Source organism: Pseudorca crassidens, chromosome 2 (assembly GCF_039906515.1).
Source record: "Pseudorca crassidens isolate mPseCra1 chromosome 2, mPseCra1.hap1, whole genome shotgun sequence".
NCBI classification, from domain to species: domain Eukaryota; kingdom Metazoa; phylum Chordata; class Mammalia; order Artiodactyla; family Delphinidae; genus Pseudorca; species Pseudorca crassidens.
The window spans coordinates 7,630,732-7,654,943 of record NC_090297.1 but is presented as its reverse complement, the minus strand read 5'-3'; the positions used below and the strand labels follow the sequence as shown (position 1 = coordinate 7,654,943).

The 24,212-nt window shown below is 42.1% G+C and overlaps 1 protein-coding gene across 5 annotated transcripts in view; it reads right to left on the bottom strand.

Annotated features, from left to right (window-relative positions):
- The window catches only part of UBE4B (ubiquitination factor E4B), a 107,790-nt gene that overhangs the window by 68,133 nt on the left and 15,445 nt on the right, over positions 1 to 24,212 (bottom strand). For all 5 annotated transcript variants that reach the window (XM_067719795.1, XM_067719765.1, XM_067719774.1 and 2 more), the window contains 2 exons: positions 10,180 to 10,366; positions 3,737 to 3,872 (listed from right to left, as the gene is read on the bottom strand). In XM_067719795.1, coding sequence (XP_067575896.1) covers positions 3,737 to 3,872; positions 10,180 to 10,366 — 323 coding nt within the window. The remainder of the gene's footprint in view (positions 1 to 3,736; positions 3,873 to 10,179; positions 10,367 to 24,212) is intronic.

Sequence of the window (24,212 nt, the reverse complement as noted above, 5' to 3'; positions counted from 1 at the left end):
AACCTTTGCAACTTCCAAGATTATATGGCTTTTCTATTTAATATATAATGTAGTGAATAATATTTATAGATTTTCTAATGTTAAAGCACCTTTGCATTCTTAAGATAAACCCAAGTTGGTCACGTTATATTATTTTTTTTAACTAATCTTTTAGTTGAAATATACAGAAATGTGCATACATGATGTGTTTGGCTGAATAGTTTCACAAAGGAAACATACTAATGTAACCGACACCCAGATCAAGCAACAGAACATTACCAGCACCCCAAAAGTCCCCCTCATGACCCTTTCAATCACTACTACGCTAGCCCACAGTAACTGCTCTCCTGGCATCTAGCCCCATAGATGTTTTGTCTTCTTTTTATGTGCTGCAGTATTTGATTTGCCAATATCTTCAGACTTTTGCAAATATGTTCATAAGCATGATTACCACGTAATTAATTTTCTTCTTTTACGTTATTCTTGTCTGGTTTTGTACATTAAGGTCATATTAGTCCCGTAAACTGATTTGGTAAGTTTAAAAATTACCTGAAAAATGTGTGTAAAGTTGGAATGCTGGAATTACCTATAAAATCATATAAGAAACGTGCTTTCTTTGGAAAATTTTAAAATACTGATTCAATTTATTTCACGTTTTTTTGATTATTCAGGTTCTCTCTTTTTTCTTGAGTCAATTTTGGGAGAATGTGTTTTTCTAGGAATTTGATTTTCATCCAAATTTTGAAATTTATGTGCATCCTGCATATTTACATTTTTTGCAGAATTCTTTTTCAGTAACAAGTATTACTGAGTGCCCGTTCTATGCAGGCATTGTTCCAGGTGTCTGAGATGCCAACAAACAAACAGACAAAAAAATCCCTGCATCATGGAGCTCCATTCTAGTTAAAGGGAGAAAGATAATAAACAATAAACAAAGCATATAGTATATGATAAATGCTATGGAAAAATTAAAGAAAACAGAGCAGGAAAAAGGCAATTGAGAGGGCAGGGCTTTCCCCCTTTTAAATGGGGTGACCTCACTGAAATGCTATCTGGGCAAAAATATGAAGGAGGTTAGCCATGCACATATCCAGAGGAAAAGTATTCCAAGAAAAGGGGTTTTATTCCCAATATTTATTTATATTCTTTTTCCATTTTTCATTTTTAATGTATTATATATAGCTTTATATTCTCTTTAAGAAGCACATTAGCTGCAACACACAAATGATGATATGTAATATTTGTTATTGTTCAGTTCTAGATACTTCCAAATTTCCATTATGATTTCTTCTTTGACTTGTATTTAGAAGCATGATCTGTTTTTAAAATTTCCAAATTCATGATGGGTTTTTAAAAGATTTTTTTACCTTATATAATTATCTAAGCTAATGTCAGAAAACGTGATCTGTATGATTCTGACTCCTGAAACCTCTGGGTCAATGGATTTTATCAGAAAAGAATGTGTATTCTCCAACTGCAGAGTGCCAAATTCTGTATCTTTCAATTTGATCAAACTTGTTAGCTGTGTTGTTTAATTTGTCCATATGCTTACTGATGTTTATTCTCTTTGCTCTATTGATGACTGAAGAAGACATGTTAAAAACCTCCCATTATGATTATGTCTGTGTCAATTTCCTCTAGTTCTATCAAGATTTGCCTTATTTCATGTTGCTATTACATTACTAAGTGCATATACTTTGGAAACTGTTATATCCTACTGGTAAACTAAACACTTATCACTGTACAGTGCTTATTTCTAGTAATACTTTGTGGCAAAGTCTAATTTATTAATATACTTTCCCCAATTTTCTTTTGTTTAGTATTTTTGCCCGGTATATATTTTTCCCTTTCTTTTATTTTCAAACTTTCTCTAACCTAATGTTTCAGGTATGCCTTCAGTAAACAAGAATAAAGCTGTGTTCTATTTTGTTTTTAATCCAACCTGACGTTTCACTGTGATTTACTGTGATTACTGACGTATTTTCATTTCTTTTAACCATCTTATTTTGTGCTGTTTGCCTTTTTTAAAATCTGTGTTTCTTTCTTCCCTTTCTTTGAATCTCCATCACTGAGACATCTATCTAACTATTGTTCTTTTGTAGATAATCTCTCATTTCTCTCCGGCTGCTTTAAGCGTCTTTGTCTTTGGTGTTCTGCAATTTTACTATAAAATGTCTGGATACGAATTTCTCTTTGTTTAATCTGCTCGTGAGTTGTTGGGCTTCCTGATCTGAGGATTCATAACATTTATCAACTCCAGAAAAATCCTCAGCCATTTATCTTTTTGATAATGGCTTCCAAACCAGCAGAGGAAAAAACATGGAATAAGGAGAAGGGTGGGGAATCTCCCAGTCTGCCTATTCTCTCCTTTTGACATTTCTATTAGATATATATTGGATCTGTGTCCTCTATATTTCTAAATACCCTTCATATTTTTCAGTTCTTTTTCTCTTTGTGGTACACCCTGGATAAGTTCTTCAGCTCTATCATTCCATTTGTTAATTTCTCTTTAGTTATTTTAATCCACTGTTTATTATTTTCATTTCTAGAAATTCTATTTGGTTCTTTTTCAAATGTGCTTGGTTGTTTTTATAGTTGCTTATACCTTATTCATATTTTCCATACTCTTAAATTTATTTAAACATACAAATTTTACATTCTGTATTTCATAATTCCAAACCCCAAAAACATCTAGGTGAATAATTCTGTTTTTATTGATTCTACAGACTCTTCTTACTCATGGTGGCTTTTTCTAGCGTGCTTTAATTTTTGACCATCAGTTCATATTTCTTGGAAATTTTTCTAAGGACATTTTCTAAAGACTTGGAATGATTTATGTTTATATCTGCTAGATGCCTAAAGACACTAGAGTCCATTGTCTATGACAGTTCTTAGCCTGAGATTTTTCAGACTACCACGATAGTGTAAATTTAGGTTCTAAACCCATGTGAAAGTTACCCACTGGCCAAGAAATTGCAGAGTTGACTTGATTTTTAAAAATTCATCCACTCAGAGCAAAGGTAATAAGAACACAATTGTTTTTACTCTATGGGGTTGATTTTTTTCTACTTGATCTTCTTCCTGGAAGTGTAGTCCTTTCTGAATTCTTGCCTAATGCGGGGTAACCCCTGACCTGGCTCCTCACCCCAACCCACCAAGTGCACGACACCCCAATATCCTAACACACACAGAAAATGGTATCTGTCTGGCCCACTGACATAAACAGAGGGGGCTGCTTGAGGGCAAAGGAGCCAGGCCCTGGAGGTCTGGCTGCCCAAGGAGTACTCAACCCTTCAGCGACTCTGTTATCTTGTCACAGCACACCTGCAACACAGGAAGGCTCTGCTCCAAGACACCCTGATCCTCATGGAGCTCCTAGAATATGGGGCTTACCTGCCTATACCCTTCCAAACTTTTAAAATTTCACCAAGCAGTAAATCTTTGCAGAAATTTTTAGGGGCTGACCTATGCTTGCCAACTTTGCATTTACAAAATAAAGACATTAAAAAAAATTTTTTTTTACCACCTATACCATTATTTCATAAAAGACATTCCAACACCAAAAACAAAAAAAGGTATACAGAACATTTCAGAATAAAACAAAGACCTTTCAATTTATTATATTTAGCTCTGATTTGCTAAGGACTGCCATGGATCTCTGGGCTGGCATTTGAGACCACTGGACTAGAGATTAAAGTGAATGGATCTTTCCCTTTCCGACAACAAAGCAGCTTACTGGAAAACTGGCTTACTTTACCTTTTTTCACAAGAGACTCCATCGATATCCATGCTCTGGGAACGTGAGAGAGACTGAGATTGTGTTTCAAGGCTATTGGAGGGCGAGCTGCTGAGAGAACTGACTCCTTCACTGCTCTGGCTTCGATGGGCTACTCCTAACCAGAAGAGACATGAAAGGTGAAGTCTCATGTGAGATAACGTCAAAGCTATTTGTAACGGCCACAGTAAACACACAGAATCGGCATTCACACCATCATTACAGTTGGCAACCGAGGACTTTCTATCAGAATATTACACTGAAGGTTGAAGGAACATTAAAATCATCGGAATGTTAGCAAGAAATCATAATTTATCAACAGATATCACATGAGGTCAGTTACAGAGCTACGTCTGATACCTAAAACTAACTCATCACCTTCTCTTTCACTAATTCAAACTATGGTCCCTGAGTACAAATCAGCTTCCAAGACAGTCCAGAAATATCCTTGAAATGTACCAAAAATAAGATACCTTAGTGAATGGATAGAGAGACAGACAGATGGAGAGAGGTATGATAAAACAAATACAGTACAATGTTAATAGCAGAATCTAGGTGATGCGTATATAAGCATTCACTGCAAAATTCTTTCTACTTCTCTGTATGCTTAGAATTTTCATAATAAGATGTCGAATAGATCCATCTAAGCCATGTCCTTAAATACAGATCAATCCATTTATTAACTGAAGATCTTATCTTGTGATAGTTTGGGGAAAACAAAAATCCTGACATCATCCCTGCCCTCACAGAGACCACAGTGTAGTGAACCACCGCCAGGTACACAGGGACACAGTGTTTCTAGTAATGTCTTCAAAACCATCTTTTTCATAGAATTTTAAAAATTACTTTAACTCTATGAATATCTTTCTATAAAAAAGAAAAGTTTACCCAGGCATTTTCAAGTACTTAAAAAATATATACCTATGTTGCTGAAAGGAAAATGGCTCATATATTTTAAAAAGCAAAACAACACAATTTGAGTTATCACTTGTAGCTGAAACAACTATCAAGTGGAGGAAACTTTAACCCTCCCAGCATCCCAAGAAAATCCACTTGCCACCCTTTCAAGTCTCTCTTCGTTGAACACTTTATCCATGCCCGACAGCAGGTTTTAACATGGACCTGTTTGGTTTTTTTTTTTAATTTTTAGTTTTTTTTTGGCTGTGCTGGGTCTTTGTCGCTGCGCACGGGCCCTCTCTAGTTGCGGCGAGTGGGGGCTACTCTTTGTTGCGGTGCGTGGGCTCCTCATTGCTGTGGCTTCTCTGGTTGCAGAGCACGGGCTCTAGAGTGTGTGGACTTCAGTAGCTGCAGCATGCAGGCTCAGTAGTTGCGGTGTGTGGGTTCTAGGGCACGCGGGCTTCAGTAGTTGTGGCGCGGGATCCGTAGTTGTGGCTCACTGGCTCTAGAGAGCAGGCTCAGTAGTTGTGGCACACGGGTTTAGCTGCTCCGCGGCATGTGGGAATCTTCCCGGACCAGGGATCGAACCTGTGACCCTGGCATTGGTAGGCAGATTCTTAACCACTGCACCACCAGGGAAGTCCCAGACCTGTTTATTAAAACTTTTGCAGGACTCAGGAGGGAAAGAGAAACTAAATTTTTACTATTCATAAGTAGATTAAAGTAAAATACCAAAAGCATTTGATGTAGTGAGAATTTTGAAATAAGCTTAGAGAAGACAGTAAAACTTTAAATCATCAATTCCAGTGTAACCCAAAATAAGTCCTCAATAAATATTTATTGAAGGAGTAAATAACAGAGCATCAACAATGTCCTGAAGAGAATATCATTTTACCTACCACACTGAAAGGACTGACAACTTTTTAATAAAAGAATAAAGTTCAACAATTTTTATGGGATATCAATTTAGCAGCTTTTAAATCTCCACCTTGTAAAAACCAGTTCTAAAATTAAATTGATAATTACAATAAGTTGTTTAAGTAACTATACTTGTAACATAGGGTGCTCTGCTATACTATGTATACAATAACCCTATAGTAATAGAGTGCCAGAGTATATCATATAGTATAATATACTGTATTTGCAATATTTTTATAAGACGACAAGAATATCATCTGAATTCTTTTCTTCCTCAACCCTCCATATGATCTTCACAAGGCTCAAGTGGGGCAATTCTCCCCAGAATTTATTATGTCTACCAGTGTTCCCCAATCTCTACACACCATCTAGAATCTAGGAGGGACCCCACTTCTTTCTTTTTATTTATTTATTTGGCTGTGTTGGGTCTTCGTTGATGCATGCAGGCTTTCTCTAGTTGCAGCGAGCCGGGGCTACTCCTTCGTTGCGGTACACGGGGCTCTCATTGCAGCAGCTTCTCCTGTTGCACAGCACGGGCTCTAGGCGTGTGGGCCTCAGCAGTTGTGGCACGCAGGCTCAGCAGCTGTAGCGCACGGGCTTAGCTGCTCCACGGCATGTGGGATCTTCCCGGACCAGGGCTCAAACCCATGTACCCTGCATTGGCAGGCAGACTCCCAGTCACTGAGCCACCAGGGAAGCCCTCCACTTCTTTCTTAAACTTAAAAAAAACGGAGGGTCTCTTTGACTTTATCTAGAATCGATATAAATTAAATACTGTAACTAAAATCAAATCAAAACAACAGAACAAAATATCACTTTGGGGACTCCCCTGGTGGTGAAGTGGTTAAGAATCTACCTGCCAATGCAGAGGACACGGGTTCGAGCCCTAGTCCGGGAAGATCCCACATGCTGCAGAGCAACTAAGCCCATGTGCCACAACTACTGAGCCTGCGCTCTAGAGCCCGTGTGCCACAACTACTGAAGCCCGCGCCCCTGGAGCCCGTGCTCCGCAACAAGAGAAGCCACCGCAATGAGAAGCCCGCGCACCACAACGAAGCGTAGCCGCTCGCCGCAACTAGAGAAAGCCCATGGGCAGAAACGAAGACCCAACGCAGCCAATAAGTAAACAAATTAAATTAAAAAGAAAAAAAAGAAGCTGGGACTAGATGGGAGAAACAACTTGTAGGACTCACTACAGCTTCAGTTACTTTAACTGAAAGTTACTTGTAACTGAAAGCATCTCAATTTAGAAGGCTGCCAGGTGACTGCCAAGTCACTCCCGGATGAGGACCTCCTTCCCATGGGTGGCAGCCCACCCAGTATTTGTCTCTGTTAGAAAGCACATCATTCTGGAACAGAAGCCGTCCCTTCATGCTCAATGGATAATGAAGCTACCCACTGGCCCTATTTTTACCATCTAGGACCAAAGGAGGCAAGCATAAGCCGGCCTCCTCCTCATGATGTTTCACACTGTTTTCATGGAAAGCTATCACAACCGCCTGAGATTTCTTTTGTTTGAACTACACATGCCTATGTTGTTTTGGTCATTTGCTCTTCCAATCCACTTACTGATCAACAGATCTTTCTTCGGTGCCTACCACGTGGCATGCACTGTTAAGGCACTGGGCACGCAGCAGTGAATAAAATGGACACAAGTCCCTGTCCCGCAGAACTTATACTCTAGCAGAGGAAGCAGAGAAAACAGGATATACAAGTAATATACATGCTATGTCAGCTGGTGACAGGAGCTCAAAGAAAAAGTGTCTATGTCAGATAGAGGTTGCACTTTTATACAAGGTGGCCAGAGAAGGCCTTTTTTAAAAAAAATTATTTATTCATCTCTAGTCGCAGTGAGCAGGGGCTACTCTTCGTTGCGGTGCGTGGGCCTCTCACTATTGCGGCCTCTCTTGTTGCGGAGCACAGGCTCAGTAGCTGTGGCTCACGGGCCCAGTTGCTCTGCGGCATGTGGGATCCTTCCAGTCCAGGGCTCAAACCCGTGTCCCCCGCACCGGCAGGCAGACTCTCAACCACTGCGCCACCAGGGAAGCCCCAGAGAAGGCCTTTTTGAGAAAGTGACACGTGGATAAACAACTGAAGAGCTGAACAAAAAAGCCATGTGGACTTTAGCGTAGGAGAATTCTAGGCGAAGAAATAGCAAATAAAAAGGCCCCCACTAGGTACCACGCCTGGAATGTTCCAGGAACAGAGAGGAAGCCAGTATGGCTGGAGCAGAGGACGCAAGAAGGGCAGTGAGAGAGGAGGGCAGGGCCGGGGCAGGGCCAGGTCACACGTGGCCCCGGGTCGACGTGAGGACTCTGACTTTCATTCTGAGTGAGGCCGGGAGCTAACAGAAAATGATATGACCTGTCTTACGAGGGGTTCATTTTCTATTTTGTTTTGTTTAAACTTGTTTATTTAATAGATCCCTAAAAATCTGTTTATCCAACCTGCCAAGAGCCTGGCTAATAATATCTACCTATTTATGATTATGAATAATGATGATTATATGAGAAACACAATCGGGACTTAACAGCAGAGAGGCACACTGCCAAGAACTAACCATTCAGAGTCGCCCGAGTCTGTTGGTTTGTGATAGTAACTATCCTGCTTGCTGTAAAAAATAACGCTGCTGTCATACAATGCTGTACTTATGCTTTAGTGGGAGCCAGTATGGCTCTACACTGAGAACAGACTGAGGTGAAGCAAGGGTAGGCATGGAGAGACCAGTCTGGAGCCCACTCCAGTAATCCAGGCAAGATATGCTAGTGCCTTGAACCTGGAGAGGTGGTGAGATGAGAAGAGATGGTGAGAATCGGGTCTGGTTCTAAATTTTGCTGACAGACCTAGAGCTGGGGTCGGCAAGCTACAGTCCACAGGCCACTCTTACCTCTTTTTGTAAATACGGTTTTATTGGAACACAGCAGTGATCATCAGTTCATCATATATTGCCTATGGCTGCTTTTGTGCTACGGGGCAGAGAAGAATATTTGTGACAGAGACTGCACAGCCTGCAGAGCCAAAAATATTTACTATCTGGCCCTTTAGAGAAAGAGTGTGCTGACCCCCGATCTAGAATATGAGGTAAAAAGAAGAGAGAATGTTTTAGGCTTAAGTAACCAGAAAAAAAAAAGTTATCATTTATTGAGAAGGGGTCCTAGGAAAAGACAAGATGTAAGGAAATATCAGGAGCTCGATTTTGGACGTGTTACCTGTGAGATGTGTAGTAGATGATGCGTGGGTCTGAGGTTCAAATGACAGGTCTGAGCTGGAGATATAAACTTAGGCATCATCAGATTAGAAATACCAACTAAACCCAGGAAGCTGGATAAAATCAATAAGAGAATAAGCATAGACGGAGAGGACAAGAGGTTAACTGAGTCCTGGAACCCTGACACTTCGAAGCCAGGGAAACGAAAAAGACTCATACAAAGAGCTAAGAATGGAGACAGGACGAACACCAGGAGTGTGATGCTCCGGAGCGAACAGACACCTCAAGGAGAATAAGGCCAAACCCACAGTGAACGGGGCTGACAAGTCAGATCAGACAGTGACTCAGAGCGGACCACGGGAGGCCTCACCTGACGGGATTCGACTCAGCAGAGGTACAAGGACAGAAGGAGGAGACTGAGGACAGGCAACTCTTTCCAGAAGTTCTGTTGTGAAGGGGTGCAGAGATGTGGGGTGGAAGCCGGCAGGGTATATGAGATCAAGAGAGTTCCTTTCTATTTACTCCCAAGAGGGGAGAAAGAACAGCATGCACAATGGCTGTTAAAAGAAAAAATAAAAGGTTTCCACTTGAGATGGAAAACCAGATGAAGCAGGAGAGAGACAGGAACTGTTGGAACAAAGGCTCTGGGTAGGTGAGAGGAGATGGGATCCGCGGCGCAGCCTGCAGTTAGGGCAGGGACAGTTCAAGCCCAACAAGAACTGGCCACATATTCGAGTAGGTGGGTGGAGGCATGACCGAAGCTTAAGGAGGTAAGTTCCCTTCATTTTGACCATTAGTTTAATCTTGCATTTTCAGATTATTTTATCTTAAAAAAAAAGCATCAACCAAACTCATGAAATCAACAGAACCAAATTTAGTCTTAATCTCCTTGCCACCAGAGATAAAGACCTGACCCTGTTTGAAAAAAAAGATGAAAGCTGGGCTTCCCTGGTAGCGCAGTGGTTGAGAGTCCATCTGCCGATGCAGGGGACACGGGTTCGTGCCCCGGTCCGGGAGGATCCCACATGCCGCGGAGCGGCTGGGCCCGTGAGCCGTGGCCGCTGAGCCTGCGCGTCCGGAGCCTGTGCTCCGCAACGGGAGAGGCCACAACAGCGAGAGGCCCGCGTACCACAAAAAAAAAAAAAAAAAGATGAAAGCTATAGAAAGGAAAACAAGTAGCTTCAACAGATCACTATCAAAATGAATAGACATTAACAAAACACACTCTAATGATCTTAATCTTTAAACTACTGCTTGCAGGATTTTAAAAAGTTGCTGTTCAATTCAGCAATTGTTCAATTCATTTTATGTTGCTGTGGAAACGCCACAACTGTAAGCGTTAAGAGCAAGCTTACAGTTGTGGGAACGATAAATGTGTCCCAGGTGTGAAGGCAAGGCTTACCTGATGCACCTATGGGGGAGGTAGCTGGGGTCATGTTGTGGACATTGAGACCAAGACTCTGGGACGGGCCTGGGGCTGAGGCTGCTACAGGAGGCCCCGGAGGGCTCTCCCTCTGGGGAGAGGTGAGCGGGGTGTTTGGCTGGGAGGTCTGTCCACCAGCAAGTCGTGCCAGGCGCCTCCGTCGGATCTACAATGAGAGCGAAAGGGCATTTCATAACTGAACAGCAGAAACACAATTCTGCCGAAGAACAACAACGTTAATGTTATCAATAAGCATACTAGAACTTGACAACTAAATACGCCTTGAGAAAAAAGCACTCATTCGAGACAAGTGATAACTCTGTGTACCAGTATTTTTATAAGCTACCACCTCACATTTTAAAAACTGAACCTTTTTTTTTTTTTTTGGCCACACCACACAGCTTGTGGGATCTTAGTTCCCTGATCAGGGACTGAACCCAGGCCCTCGGCAGTGAGAGCTCGGAGTCCTAACCACTGGACCACCAGGGAAGTCCCTAAAACCTGCATTGTAATCACCTTACCACCTCTGTTTACTGAATCTTCTTGAGTGACACTGTGAATTTGTAATAAGCATACAACACTTTTAAACACACTAAAGCTTGTTGTTATTGTAATAAAACTATATAAATTTGGTCATATTAATAGGTAGGATATGAAATAAATATAAGTCACTGAAACAGTGAAATTAACAAGTTATATTAGGACAAATTTTACTCTCACTTTCAAGAACAAAATGATTAGATTTTTCTTACTTAATTTCAATAAAAACATAATCAACAACTTCCTCCTTATAATGACATCTCAGAGTTATGAAGTGATTACAAATATGTACCACAAAATCCCGGTGGATCACAGAAATGTTTTCCCCACATTTTGATAGTCACTAATTCATAACCAGGCAAAAAACTGAGCACCTGCCCTCCCAGGCAGTGGGCATACGCAACAATTACGATAAGGCTTCTGGCTCTAAGTAGGCATCAAAGAAGCAAACCAACTAGGTTGCTCACACTCTTTCCGTTACGAATAAGTTAGATGAAAAAGTTAAATTACGACAAATGCTAACGGGGACGGACCTCATCTGAACTAAGAACCTATTTGCCATATTCTAACATTGTTGGAAATCTGCTCCTTCTATTGTTCAGACAAGAACATCCTGATTCTTGACCCCAAAGTTCAGAAGCCCCTCCCTGTGCCCCTGCTGTAAATACATCTATCGATGAATTTATACAAAATCCTGAAGTTGTTTGGTCACAAAAAAAAAAAACTTGTATAAATTATTTACTATTGTGATTAGATCTACACAAAGTTGTCTTTTCACTGTCTGTGTTTTGTTAACGTGAAATTAAATTGTAGTTATAAGTAAAAGTTGGCTGCCTAGGGAACAATAACTGTATATTCAGTTTAACAGAAATAAAAGAATATGTGTCTTAAAAAAAAAAAAACACCTCACTGAAAGAAGCTAACAAGTCGTTCTCTCAGGAATACTTCATTGGGGGGGGGGGGGGCGGGGGACGGACCAGAAACACCACCGCCAACCTGTTCCCAACGCAATTATCAAGCCAGAGACCCAGGGTCTGTGTTCCCAGCTTCTCTGCTGCCCTTCACCTCCTCAAACATAAGACAATTTACCACCAAGTCCTGTTCCTTCTGCTGGAGTACACCCTCCCCGCTCAGCTCCTCTGCCACCACCCTCTCTCACCAGGACCTCTGCGAAAGCTTCCTAATGGATACGCCTGGGTCCACTCTGGCCTAGTGAGGGTAGAGGCCCCATCTGCCTTTCTTTAAACACTTCCAAAGCTTTAGATTTCTGAAACGCAAATCAAAACCACAATGAGCTAATACCTCACACTCCTTAGGATGGCTACTATGAAAAAAACAATCAAAAACCCATAAAATAACAACTATTAGCAAGGGTGTAGAGAAACTGGAACCCCTGTACACTGTTGTTGGGAATGTAAAATGGTGCAGCCGCTATGGAAAACAGTATGGCAGTTCCTTAAGAAATTAAACATAGAATTACCATAGGATCCAGTAATTCCATTCATAGGTATATACCCAAAAGACCTGAAAGCAGGGACTCAAACATGTATTTGTTTACCCATGTTCATAGTAAAATTATTTCCAAAAGCCAAAAGGTGGAAGCAACCCAAATGTCTATTAATAGATAAATAAAATGTGCTCTAAACATAAATGGAATATTATTCAACCTTAAAAAGGAAATTCTGACTGCAACACAATGAGCCCCAAGCACTTTATGCTAAGTGAAATAAGGCAGTCACAAAAAGACAAATACTGTATGATTCCACTTACATGAGGCACCTAGACTAGCCAAATTTCATAGAGGCAGAAAGTAGAATGGTGGTTGCCAAGAGCTAGGGAGATTTTTTTTTAATCTAAGTATAGAATAAAATCCTAAATGATAAGAAAGCATGTATCACCTAGATTCCTCTGCAACCCATTCCCCACACAGCAATCACAGTAATTCTTTAAAAACACAAATCACGAGGCTTCCCTGGTGGCGCAGTGGTGACGAATCCGCCTGTCAATGCAGGCGACACGGGTTCGAGCCCTGGTCCGGGAAGATCCTACGTGCTGCGGAGCAACTAAGCCCGTGCGCCACAACTACTGAGCCTGCACTCTAGAGCCCACAGCCACAACTACTGAAGCCTGCGTGCCACAACTACTGAAGCCCGCGCACCTAGAGCCTGTGCTCCACAACAAGAGAAGCCACCGCAATGAGAAGCCCATGCACCGCAGGGAAGAGTAGCCCCCACTCGCCACAAATAGAGAGAGCCTGCGCACAGCAACAAAGACCTAACATAGCCAAAAATAAATAAATAAATAAATAAATAAAAAGAAAAGCCAGACATGAAAAAGCAAACACTGCATGATTCCATTTTGATAAATCTCAAAAACAAGAAAAACTAAACTGTAACATTAGGATAGTGGTTACCTTTGGCAGGGGGTGCGGGGGTACAGGGAGGATGGCTGGGGGAGGCATGAGCGGGTGTCTCCGGTGCTGCTAATGGTCTTTTGTCTTTTTTAACGAGATGCTAGTTTCACAGGTGTGTCCGCCCTGTGACAATTCATTGGGTTGTATACTTACAACTGTGGGTAGTGAGTTCACGGGTGTTCATCATATTAATCTTCATAACTTATACGTTAAATAGTCTTTTACATGTTTCAAATAGGATATAATTTTTTTTTTTCTTTTTTTTTTTTTGCCATGGCTCACAGGCCCAGCCGTTCTGTGGCATGTGGGATCTTCCCAGACTGGGGCACGAACCTGTGTCCCCTGCATCGGCAGGCGGATTCTCAACCACTGTGCCACCAGGGAAGCCCCAAATAGGATATAATTTTAAAAAATAAATCCTACTTACCCCTCAAGGCCCACTGGAAATGCTACAGTCTTTATGAGGATTCTCCATTTTTTTTTTAATTTAGTGTAAATTAAAATACCTTACACAAACACTGTGCCTACTACCTGATACTGAAATTAAGGCAGTTATTTTCACTTTAAAATGTGTTTGTGTATACACACCAATACAACAGAAGAGACTTTAAATTTTCAGGGAAACCAGCATTTGGGGATTTGCTAGAAGTTAAGTTTCATTACTTTAGAGGCAGCTAAACTTAAGAGCCCGTGCTTGACTTGAAATTCAAATGCAACCTTTACTACTAACTCACTACCTAAGTGGGTTCAAGACAAGTCGCCTGACCTCTCTGGGCTTCCAGATCCGAATCTGTACAATGGGGATAAACAGTGCCTTCCTCAGAGAATTGTGAGAAAACTACCACTTTGCCCTGTTCTCTAATTCACTTTATGTTCACGGCTCTTAACTGACCTACTACATATGTGATGTTTCTTTTTTTTTTTAATTAATTAATTAATTTATTTTTTAGCTGCATTGGGTCTTCGTTGCTGTGTGTTGCTGGGCTTTCTCTAGTTGCGGTGAGCGGGGGCTACTCTTCATTGAGGCGTGCGGGCTTCTCATTGCAGCGACTTCTCTTTTTGCGGAGCATGGGCTCTAGGCACGTGGGATTCAGTAGCTGTGACACGCGGGCTCAGTAGTTGTGCCTCATGGGCTCTAGAGCGCAGGCTCAGTAGTCGGGGCGCATGGGCTTAGTTGCTCCGCGGCATGTGAGATCTTCCCGGACCAGGGCTCGAACCCGTGCCCCCTGCACTGGCAGGCGGATTCTTAACCACTGCGCCACCAGGAAAGCCCTGTGATGTTCCTTTGTGTATTGCTCGTTCACCATCCCCCTACTTTTAAGTTTCTTCAGGCCCGGGCTTTTCTCAGTTTTTTCTCTGATGGCTCATCTGTGCCTAGAAGAGTGCCTGGCACATAGTAGGTGCTCTTTAAATATGTGCTGAATGAATTAAAGAATAAATGAAAACTATCAGAAAATGCATTGCACGTAAAATTTACTGTTTAGGGAATGATAATATTACCTTTGAAAAAGCACACATTGCTTTTGAAAAAAATATGAAGCCACTTTAAATCTGGGTGCCGGGCTTCCCTGGTGGTGCAGTGGTTGAGGGTCCGCCTGCCGACGCAGGGGACACGGGTTCGTGCCCCGGTCCGGGAAGATCCCACATGCCGCAGAGCAGCTGGGCCCGTGGGCCATGGCCGCTGAGCCTGCGCGTCCGGAGCCTGTGCTCCGCAACGGGAGAGGCCACAGCGGTGAGAGGCCCGCGTACCGCGGAAAAAAAAACCCAAAAAACTGGGTGCCAAGTTCAGCCTGAGATGTTACATTCAGATGTCCTCCTCAGTGATATAAACATAGAATAAATGTCCTGACTCACTGTAATACGGGCTTGAAGGAAATTTTCCAAGAAGAAAGATTTCCACCGTGCTGGGATTCCCTAATCCCTCCCCACCACCACTCCACAAACACAGGTTTAAAAAAAAGAATAAGAATCAAGACTTTGTGAAATGTACTGTGGACCAGGAAGGGAGATGGAGGAGTGGAGTAAGGAAAAGAGACAGGTCCACGCATAACATGAGCTGGTAGGAGGAGACTGGCAGAACCTGTCCTGACCCCCCATCTTAAAAACCTGCTGGGAAGGGAAGAAACAGCCATGGATGGGGCAGTGCTCTGGGCGGCCCCGCTGCAATGCTCTCAGTAGAAGACAGTGCCCTTCAGTGGACTGACCACTTTCCACCATGGTGGTGGCTCTGAACTGGCCTAGCAGCCTGAGGACCCTGGGAATTTCTGGACTGGAGACTCAAGAGAATGGCTTTGAGCAATCGCAGGTATGAAGGCCTACCTAATTAATTTGACTATTAAGAGACGTGACCTCACTTTCATCACAAGCAAAACGTATGAGACACAAACTAAAAATAGTCCCAACACACCAAAGTATTATTAAACGTTTTCCTCTTTGCCTACTCTATACATAAGCAGGTAAGACCGGTAGAATGTCTTTTAAGTTAAGCGGAAGTCCTTTTTAAAAGAACTGTCTTCCTAGATGTCACAGAGAGTAAAAAACCAAGAGCATAAAAAAGGAACTTCCAATTCCTCAACTTACGACCTAACCACAACTCAAACCCAAACATACTGATCATGAAATCTCATTCCTAGAGTTTTTCTTGTCTTGACTGTTTCAGTTCTTATTTCACAAATGACATTAAAATAGGGGTTTCCCGGGAATTCCCTGACGGTCCAGTGGTTAGGGCTCAGTGCTTTCACTGCTGTGGGCCTGGCTTCCACTGCAGGGGGCACAGGTTCAATCCTTGGTCGGGGAACTAAGATCCTGCAAGCCACACGGTACAGCTGAAAAAATAATAATAATAGAATTTTAAAAGGATAAAAAATAAATAAAATAGAGGTTTCCCTGGAATTGTTTTATCTTGATGCAGCATTTCCTACCCTCACGTTTCTGACTAACTAAAAATAGATTCAAAACAGCCTCTGTTCAAAACAGCAAGGGCCACTGTGGTGACATGAGGCAGAAGCTAAGACAGGATGGGCCAAACTGATCCTCCTATTTTTAGCGTTTGTGTGGGGAGAAATAAATCCACAAGGCACTGTTTTAAATTTAGTAAACAGTCATTCTACAAAAGCATCTTACTTTTCCAAATTATTAAATTCTAAAATATTAAATTCTAACATAAAGAAAAACATTTTCAAATATTTACTCTTTGGGATGGTGTCCTTCTAGAGATATCTCCTGTTTTGATTATTATTGTAGGTTTTATTTTCTTTTTTAATAGCTGGTCATATCTAAAAGTTATTAAATGCTATGACAATTTCACAATATGCCTATATCTAAGCCCAACAATATATCTCAAAGTAAATACATTCAAATCTGAACACCACAGCTCTGAGATCTAAAATTCACAAGTTTCCTTTTTAAAATTCACAATTTTAAATTAATTTTCACTTAAAGCTCCAAAAGTCTTGTCACTTAAATCCCCCCCATTTAAAAAGAATATATTAAACTCAGTCTATCACTGTCACCCTATATACATGAGGCCAAAAATATGAAAAAATGCTTTTTCTTTAAATCCGAACATTATAGCAAGAAGTGACAAGAGTTTAAGTCAAAGATTTCAGCTGAACACAAGTACATGTCTCCTTACTTCTCAATACAATCCTATAATCTCCTCTCCTGCAAAGAGGAAGTGAATACGGCACTCAGATAATAAAGTTTTCTAGGTTAGCCACTGACGATTATTGATACTTTGGGAGGCTGCTGCAAACTCTAAGACAAAAAAAAATTAACATTAATATGATTAACTCTTACCAAACCCTTATCATGTCTCAAATGCTGGTTCTAAGGGCTTCACGTATATAAACTTAGTTAATAATCCAAAGAGACGGTACATTTATTTTCCCATTTTATAGATGAGAAAGCTGAACTCAGAGAGGCTAAGTGACTTGCTCAAGGTCACACAGCTAGAAAGCCAAAGAGTAGCCACTCTAACTCCAGAGGGTACAGTCTTACCCAAACCCCATTGATCTTTTACAGAAGAAAACCCCCTCTGAAGCTGCAGTGTCTTGCAGATGGAGGCAGCCTTACTTCCCTGATGACACAGTGCTTGTGCACTATCAGTTACAAATAAAGGAATTTATGCATAGAATGTTGGTATTTCAGATACTGTATTTATATTCTAACAACATTAGAATATTAGAAATATCCCTCTTTGATGACTGTGTATTCTGAAACAAAGAAAATTTCCATTTTCTTGTTTAAAATATACAGAGTATCGATAAATAAAACAGGAAAAAAATGACACTTTATGAACATAATCTTGCCCCCCAAATTCAGTCCTTTGTTGGTTTTTTTGTCTACTTTGCACCAGTCATGGTAGCAGGCACTAAAAGTAAGACAACACTGGGGTCATAAGCTCTATCCTTAAGGACTTCCAGATCCACTGTGGAAAGACATAGAAGAAAATCAACAATTATGATACAGCAAAATAAGGTCTGCACAAGATATAATAAGAGTAGAAAAGACACAAAGGAGAAGAGTGCAACTCTTCTCCTTTGATAATGGATGTCTGGGGCATCCATTATCACTTCATAGGGAGGTTACACATACACACATACATATATAATACATACATACGGAGCTTAGTCATGCCATATATATATATATTTTTTTTGCGGTACGCGGGCCTCTCACTGTTGTGGCCTCTCCCGTTGCGGAGCACAGGCTCCGGACGCGCAGGCTCAGCGGCCATGGCTCACGGGTCCAGCCGCTCCGTGGCATGTGGGATCCTCCCGGACCGGGGCACAAACCCGTGTCCCCTGCATCGGCAGGCGGACTCTCAACCACTGCGCCACCAAGGAAGCCCAGTCATGCCATATCTTTTAAAGAAAACAATGTGTTTCCTATTCAGATATCTCCTGCTCTTAAAAGAAGGTATATTTTTAAGTTATATGTATTTTACCACAGTATTTTTTTAATTGAATTGAAAAAGCAGGTTGCAAAAGGGCACACACTGTGATTCCATTTGGGTATACTTACATTACAATAGGTGTTAGTGCAAATGAAAATGGCAATGATACATAATAAATTTCTATTTTTGCCCGTCTTCCTTCTCCTTTCACACAATTTCTGATGAAGAGAATGAAACTATTATTATCTCCTAGTATGTCTATAAAATCTGAGAACATTCAGATGCAAGGGCTGTTCTGCTCCAAATCGTCCTCACTCCAAGGACCCAGGATGACAAAGCAGCCTCTACAGGGAACACTCCCACTTGTCAAGGCAGAGGGAGAGGAGCGTGCGCAATGGGTGCCGGCCCAGAAGGGACCTATTCGTTTCTGCTCACATCTCATTGGCCAAAACAAGTCACATGGCCACACCTGCAGCCAGTGGGGCTGAGAAACATAACCTTCCGCCAGGAAGGGGCAGGGAATATCTTGACAATAAAACAGTCTAGTGCAGCAGAGGCTCTTTTCCCTTCAGCACACACGCTGTCCAGGTGTTAGGGGTCACTTCCTGTACCGCTGCCTCTTTCTCCCTAGCACACTCCTCTCTAAGACAACTGCCCAGCATCCCCTCCTCAGGTCTTTGCTCAAATGCTACCTTCTTCGTGAGGCCTTCCCTGGCCACCTCCTGTCCCCCATCTCTGCTTTATGGTTCTCTGTACTTTCAAACAGTTCAGTCAAAACCAACATGTATGTTTACGTATGTATGTTTACATGCACACACACACACTTACATACTAAGTGAATACGGAACAAGGCAACGCTAACACACGATGAATCCATCCAGGTGACTTGATCAATCTTTCTGCAGATTTGAACATTTTCAGAATAAAAACTTGAGAGAAAAATTATACCTACCAGCCCACCCGGCTTGGCTTTTCTCTAGCCGTGTTCAGCTGCACACAGTAGGCATGAAGTGGGAGCAGCCAGGGTTGCCCATGAGTATGAGACAGTGAGACAGAGGGAAGGTAATGCACAGTGTGTACAAGGGGCGATTACAATGAAGCACAAACCCAAGACAAAGGAAGCCCTGGCAGCGTTCTGATTCCAGGTTCCAGTTCCTTCCCGTGACCCAGCTATCTTGCTGTCCCTGGGCTCAGAAGCAGGACCCCTGTACCCTTAAAATAAATCCTATTTTTGCTTAAGCTGGATAAGCTGCTGTATTACTTACTGTGTACATGTTTATAAATCCTCAATTCCCCAAAGACATGATCAATAGTTTGTGCACAGAATAACACCTGGCTTTTGTCACTATTAGGTTTTCAGGACTCAAAATCACTTTCGCTAACTATAGTAAGTCATTTCTGAATCGGCCCAAAGAGTAATCTTGAAAGTCAAGCAACATACAAATTCTACAACAGAACACGCTGTGCACGTTACCTGACTAGAGTTTCTTCCTCAGGACAGGTAGGACTCAGCAAGCAAAGGGACACAGGAGCACTGGCAACGGCGGGGAGGCTTTGTGAGAGCACACAGTGTTTAGGGAATTCTGGGCTGCTTGTTAAAGATGCGTGTGAATGGCCAAAGCAAGACACAAGGCAGGAAAGACAGGCTGGGGCAAGCCCATGGGGAGCTCTGAATACCATCCTAAGGCTGAACTTTTTCATGACATCAAGGAAGAGATTTTGAAGGAGTGACTGGGTCAGATTTATCTTTTAAAACACATCACTCTAGTTACCATGTGGAGAATGGACTAAGGCAGGACAAAGCAAGCCTGGGCAAGGGGGACGCTGCAAGCGACAGTTCCAGGGATATTTAATGTGTATAATCAACAGAACTCGGTCATTATTTTGGAAGTGAGATGTGAGGAAGGGTGGAGAGTCTAGGTTTCGGGCCAGGATACCCAAGTGGATGGTAAAATTCCTAAAACTGAGAATACAGAGGGAGGGGTTTTTACGAAGAGAAGATGAGTCATGATTAGACTACTGGGTATGAGATGCCTGTAAGAATATCTCAACAGAAATGCCCTACAGGCAGCTGACATTTGTTTTATTTATGGTTATCACTTCCTTGTTCTAACAAGGATCGAAAATGATTAACAAAAAAACCACATAAAATACATTTTTAATTTAACTTAATTAAGTTAAAATCAAATATTGATAGATAAGGAAACTAGGACAGAAATAAGATGATGACAGAAAAAATCAGATAAAGCCAGAAGGGAGATTAGTACACATTATGCCTGTAGTTTACCAACACAGTATGTGAGTGACAACTCATATCACATACTCAGTATCGGCAGATGCTAACGCCAAAATATGACTCAGAGGAAGCAATCCAGTTTAGAGTGGCCCCAATGAGGAAGGAGGGCCTTGCCCCACCTTTGTGGCCTGGCTTGATTTTGGGATAGACTTCAGAGTACTAAGGGCACGGATTCAAAATCTGAGGGTCACGAGGATCTCCAGTTTTCATAAGATTTGTAAAGAGGTCCCTGACTCAGAACAGATTAAAAAGCACTTTCTCAGGGAATGAATGGGCTGCATATCCTTCACTCGATCCCCCATAAACATGTGCCCTCAACAGATCTCCTAGTGAGCACTGAGCTGAAGCAAGTTTTAGTGGCCCTCCAGTGATACCCCAAAGCAGAGCCGTGTGTAGAAGTATAGCTGCTGAGAAGACACGCACCCTCACTGTCTGCCAGGCTGGGGCAGCTGGAGATCTGGGTCCAGATCGCAGACAGGAGATACGAACTTGCAAGTCATCAGTACCAACACTTACATGGCAGATAACTCTAGGTACCAAGAGCAGAAATTTGCTATCTAGTTCACATCCATCTCCTGAGGCCTGCAGAATCGAGCATGGACCACAGGAGCATTAAATAAGTACCTGGAGAATAAATAAGTGAAGGCCTAGTAAAAGGGTATTCATTCGTGCATGCATTCATTCATTCACCAGATATACCTTGAAGGTAGGGAATGAAGGGATTCGAGAGTAGAATCCTGAGAAACATCATCATTTAAGGTATACAGGAAAGAGCAGTCTGTGATAGAGACAGAAAAGAAAGAAAGAAGTCAAGAAAAGCTGTATCCCCATGATATCCAAAGGAAGAGACTTTGAAAAGAAGAAGTGGTCACCATGGTCAAAATCCAAAGAGAGGTTAAATAACACATTCTGAAAAGTGCCAAGGGATTTGTCAATCAGGTGGTCTTAGCAAGAGCAATCTAAGTGGAAAGATGAAGGAAAAAGCCTCCCCAAAAAGCACAGGAAAGGAGGGGGGACTGAAAAATGAGTGGGGATAAGAGATCTACCCTTGTAAGAGCCTAGTCTGTGAAAGCAGAGCCAAGGGATCAAGTGACAGCAAGAGGGGAATGCAGGGCTAGAGGTGGCATCTTGTTTTTCGAACCAGAGTGAACTGGACATTTTATTAATCAAAACTTGTAATGTTCAAGAGGGAGGACGCTAGATAGAGCAGAGGTACAAAGGTAGGAAACAGCAGAGTATGCAAAGTATATACACACTGAGAAAATCTGGGAAGGCAATCCCCCCGCCAAATTAACAATGGTTCTCTCTGGATAACAGGTTTACAGGTAATTCTTGCTTTTCTCTTTATTCCTGATTATGGAAGTCTTCGACAATGAATCATGCAGAATTCAGTAAATCTATACTACTGAATTTATAATCAGAAAAAAATAATTTTAAACGAAGAGGGTAGGTTAGAAAAATTTCTGAAATCAATTTCCAAAAATCTATGACTCTAGAGGGACAAAAAAAAATATGTTAGAAGGTTTAGTTGTGGGGGGAAAATACCTAACCTAGAAAAAATAGTGGAATAGTGGAAGCAAGTATATACACCAGAATGTAAACTACAGGTACCCCTGGATGGCGGGATTCTGAACAAAGATTTGGCTGCTACCTTCTGTTTCCTATTTTTATTTTTGCCTCATAATACAATGAACCTAAAGTACATTTAATTGTAGAATCTGCAGTTCTCTATCTTTCCTTTAATGGCAAGTCATAAAAGGGAGGTATCAGAAGAAAGGAACAGACAGCTGGCCGCATTCCTGTGACTGTGCACTGTAAGTTGTAACACATGAATTTAACAGCTCAACGAGCCCAGATCCCATACTCCAAATAAAGGACCAAGCCCTCCTATCAGCTGAAACCTGCCACAGGACACACAAAGCACAGCAGAGAGAGACAACAGTAGACCAGTCATGTCACCTCTGCAATCTGTCTTCCAATCATTTTCTGCTTCTCTTTCCAGATTACCCACCCAACTCAATAAATGTTTACTCAAAGCTACAAGAAGCCTGCTTTCTCTACTGCATTTCCTCTCCAAAGGATATGATGACCACATTCACGACTGACTCCCAGATTAAAACCTTAAAGCATCAGTGCTTTTCCCAAACACTCCTCCCCAGCCCAAACGTGTCACACACAGCAGGGGGACCATGGATCCCAGCAGTGCACTCCAGGTGCTCCTGTCTAATTTTAACAGAGCCCCTTCCGCTCTCGGAAGAGTCCTGGTTTGGACACGACCATTTCGTGGTCACTTGCTATCTGTCTCACTGTCCTGCGTTCAGCACCCCTGGGCTGGTGCCCCCTCTATTCCAGCGCCTGTCTTTACCCACATCCACTCAGTTGCCTGCCACGCTCCCCTTCCCTTCGCTGCGAAAGGAATGCAGACAAGGTAAGTTATCCGACTTCCTCCATGAGTACTTTTCTAGTTGAGTAAATCTCTCAAAAATAAAGTACAAAATTCTTACAGAGGCCAAGTTCCAGCAGTCGCTGGCAAAATACACAATTTTCAAACTAACTGTCTTTTGAACTCTACTACCCTGGCTGCTTTACCATAGGACACTCACACCTACGTAACTAGTCTAACCACCAACCCCAAAGTCTGGCTCACGATAAAGAAATGATTTTATTGTCATTAGAAAAGAGACTATAAACTGTTTTGTCTCAGGGAGAAAAAAGGTTTGACCCTTAGTAATTCTCCAATGCCGGGCAGTGATTACAGGGTTTTTCATTACATGGAGTTTTATAAAGTCCAACAAAAATGACTGATGTCAATACTTTCTGCATCTGATCAATAGTATGGAGAACCCTGGGTATGTGTTAGGTATGTGCCTAAGCACGTTCTGCCAGAGGGAGAGGGCTAAGAACCAAAGGCATAAGCTGCCTGATTATCCAAAGTACTTTCTTGAGTCACCCTGTAACACTGAAAATATTAGTTAATAGTATTACTTCAAATTAAAATAATAAACGGCTTATAACAATACTTATTCTAGACTCTTCATCAACATTTGATATTAGAGCAATTTTTTTAAAAAAGCATTCCGCTTGAAAGTAAAACAAGGGGGAAAAAAAAGAGGAAGTAAAACAAGAGACCGAGCGCAGTGGGTGAGCGATTGCTGCGCCAGGTGCCGTCTTCACGGCCTTCAACGGGACGGACGAGCTCTCCTGGGGCCAGCTCTGGGGCAAAATCCCAGCTGTACCCATTTCCAGCTGTGTTACCTCTCTGGGTCTTGGTTTCCCCATTTGGAAGCAGGTGATGATATAAATATCACTCATCTTGCAAGACAGTCATCAGAGATTAAGGTAACGCAACACATTACGTGGGCTGGTCTCTCTTTATGGGCGTATGGCCTACCTCCCCGCGGCGCCGCACAAGGTGAGCAGGGATCTGGCCTATCGTGCTCACCGCCACAGCCCAAGCAACGACAGCAATGCCTACAGCAGAGAGCACTCGGTAGATATCTGCTGAACAAACCAAGCGCCCACCTGACACACAGTAAACAGTCATTGTGTTTTTGTAGCTTCAGCCTCCAGGTTTCCACCATCCTTTTGCTCTGTCCACCTCCCTTTTAGGCTCAGACGCTGTTTTCCTTTGGCTCAGGGCTCTGTTTCACCCAAACGGTATGAATAAACAGCACAGCTATATCAGATCTGTGAAAAACATCGGATCTATTAGCCGACTGTGAAACCAGGAGAAACCACTAGAATCAAGAGCCTAACATTATAGAGCAGAGAAACAGCCTGAGGGTAGGATCATTTTAACTAGATCTGATTTTTAAAAAATGATTCTTACAGGGCTTCCCTGGTGGCCCTTAAACAGACGAGAAGAG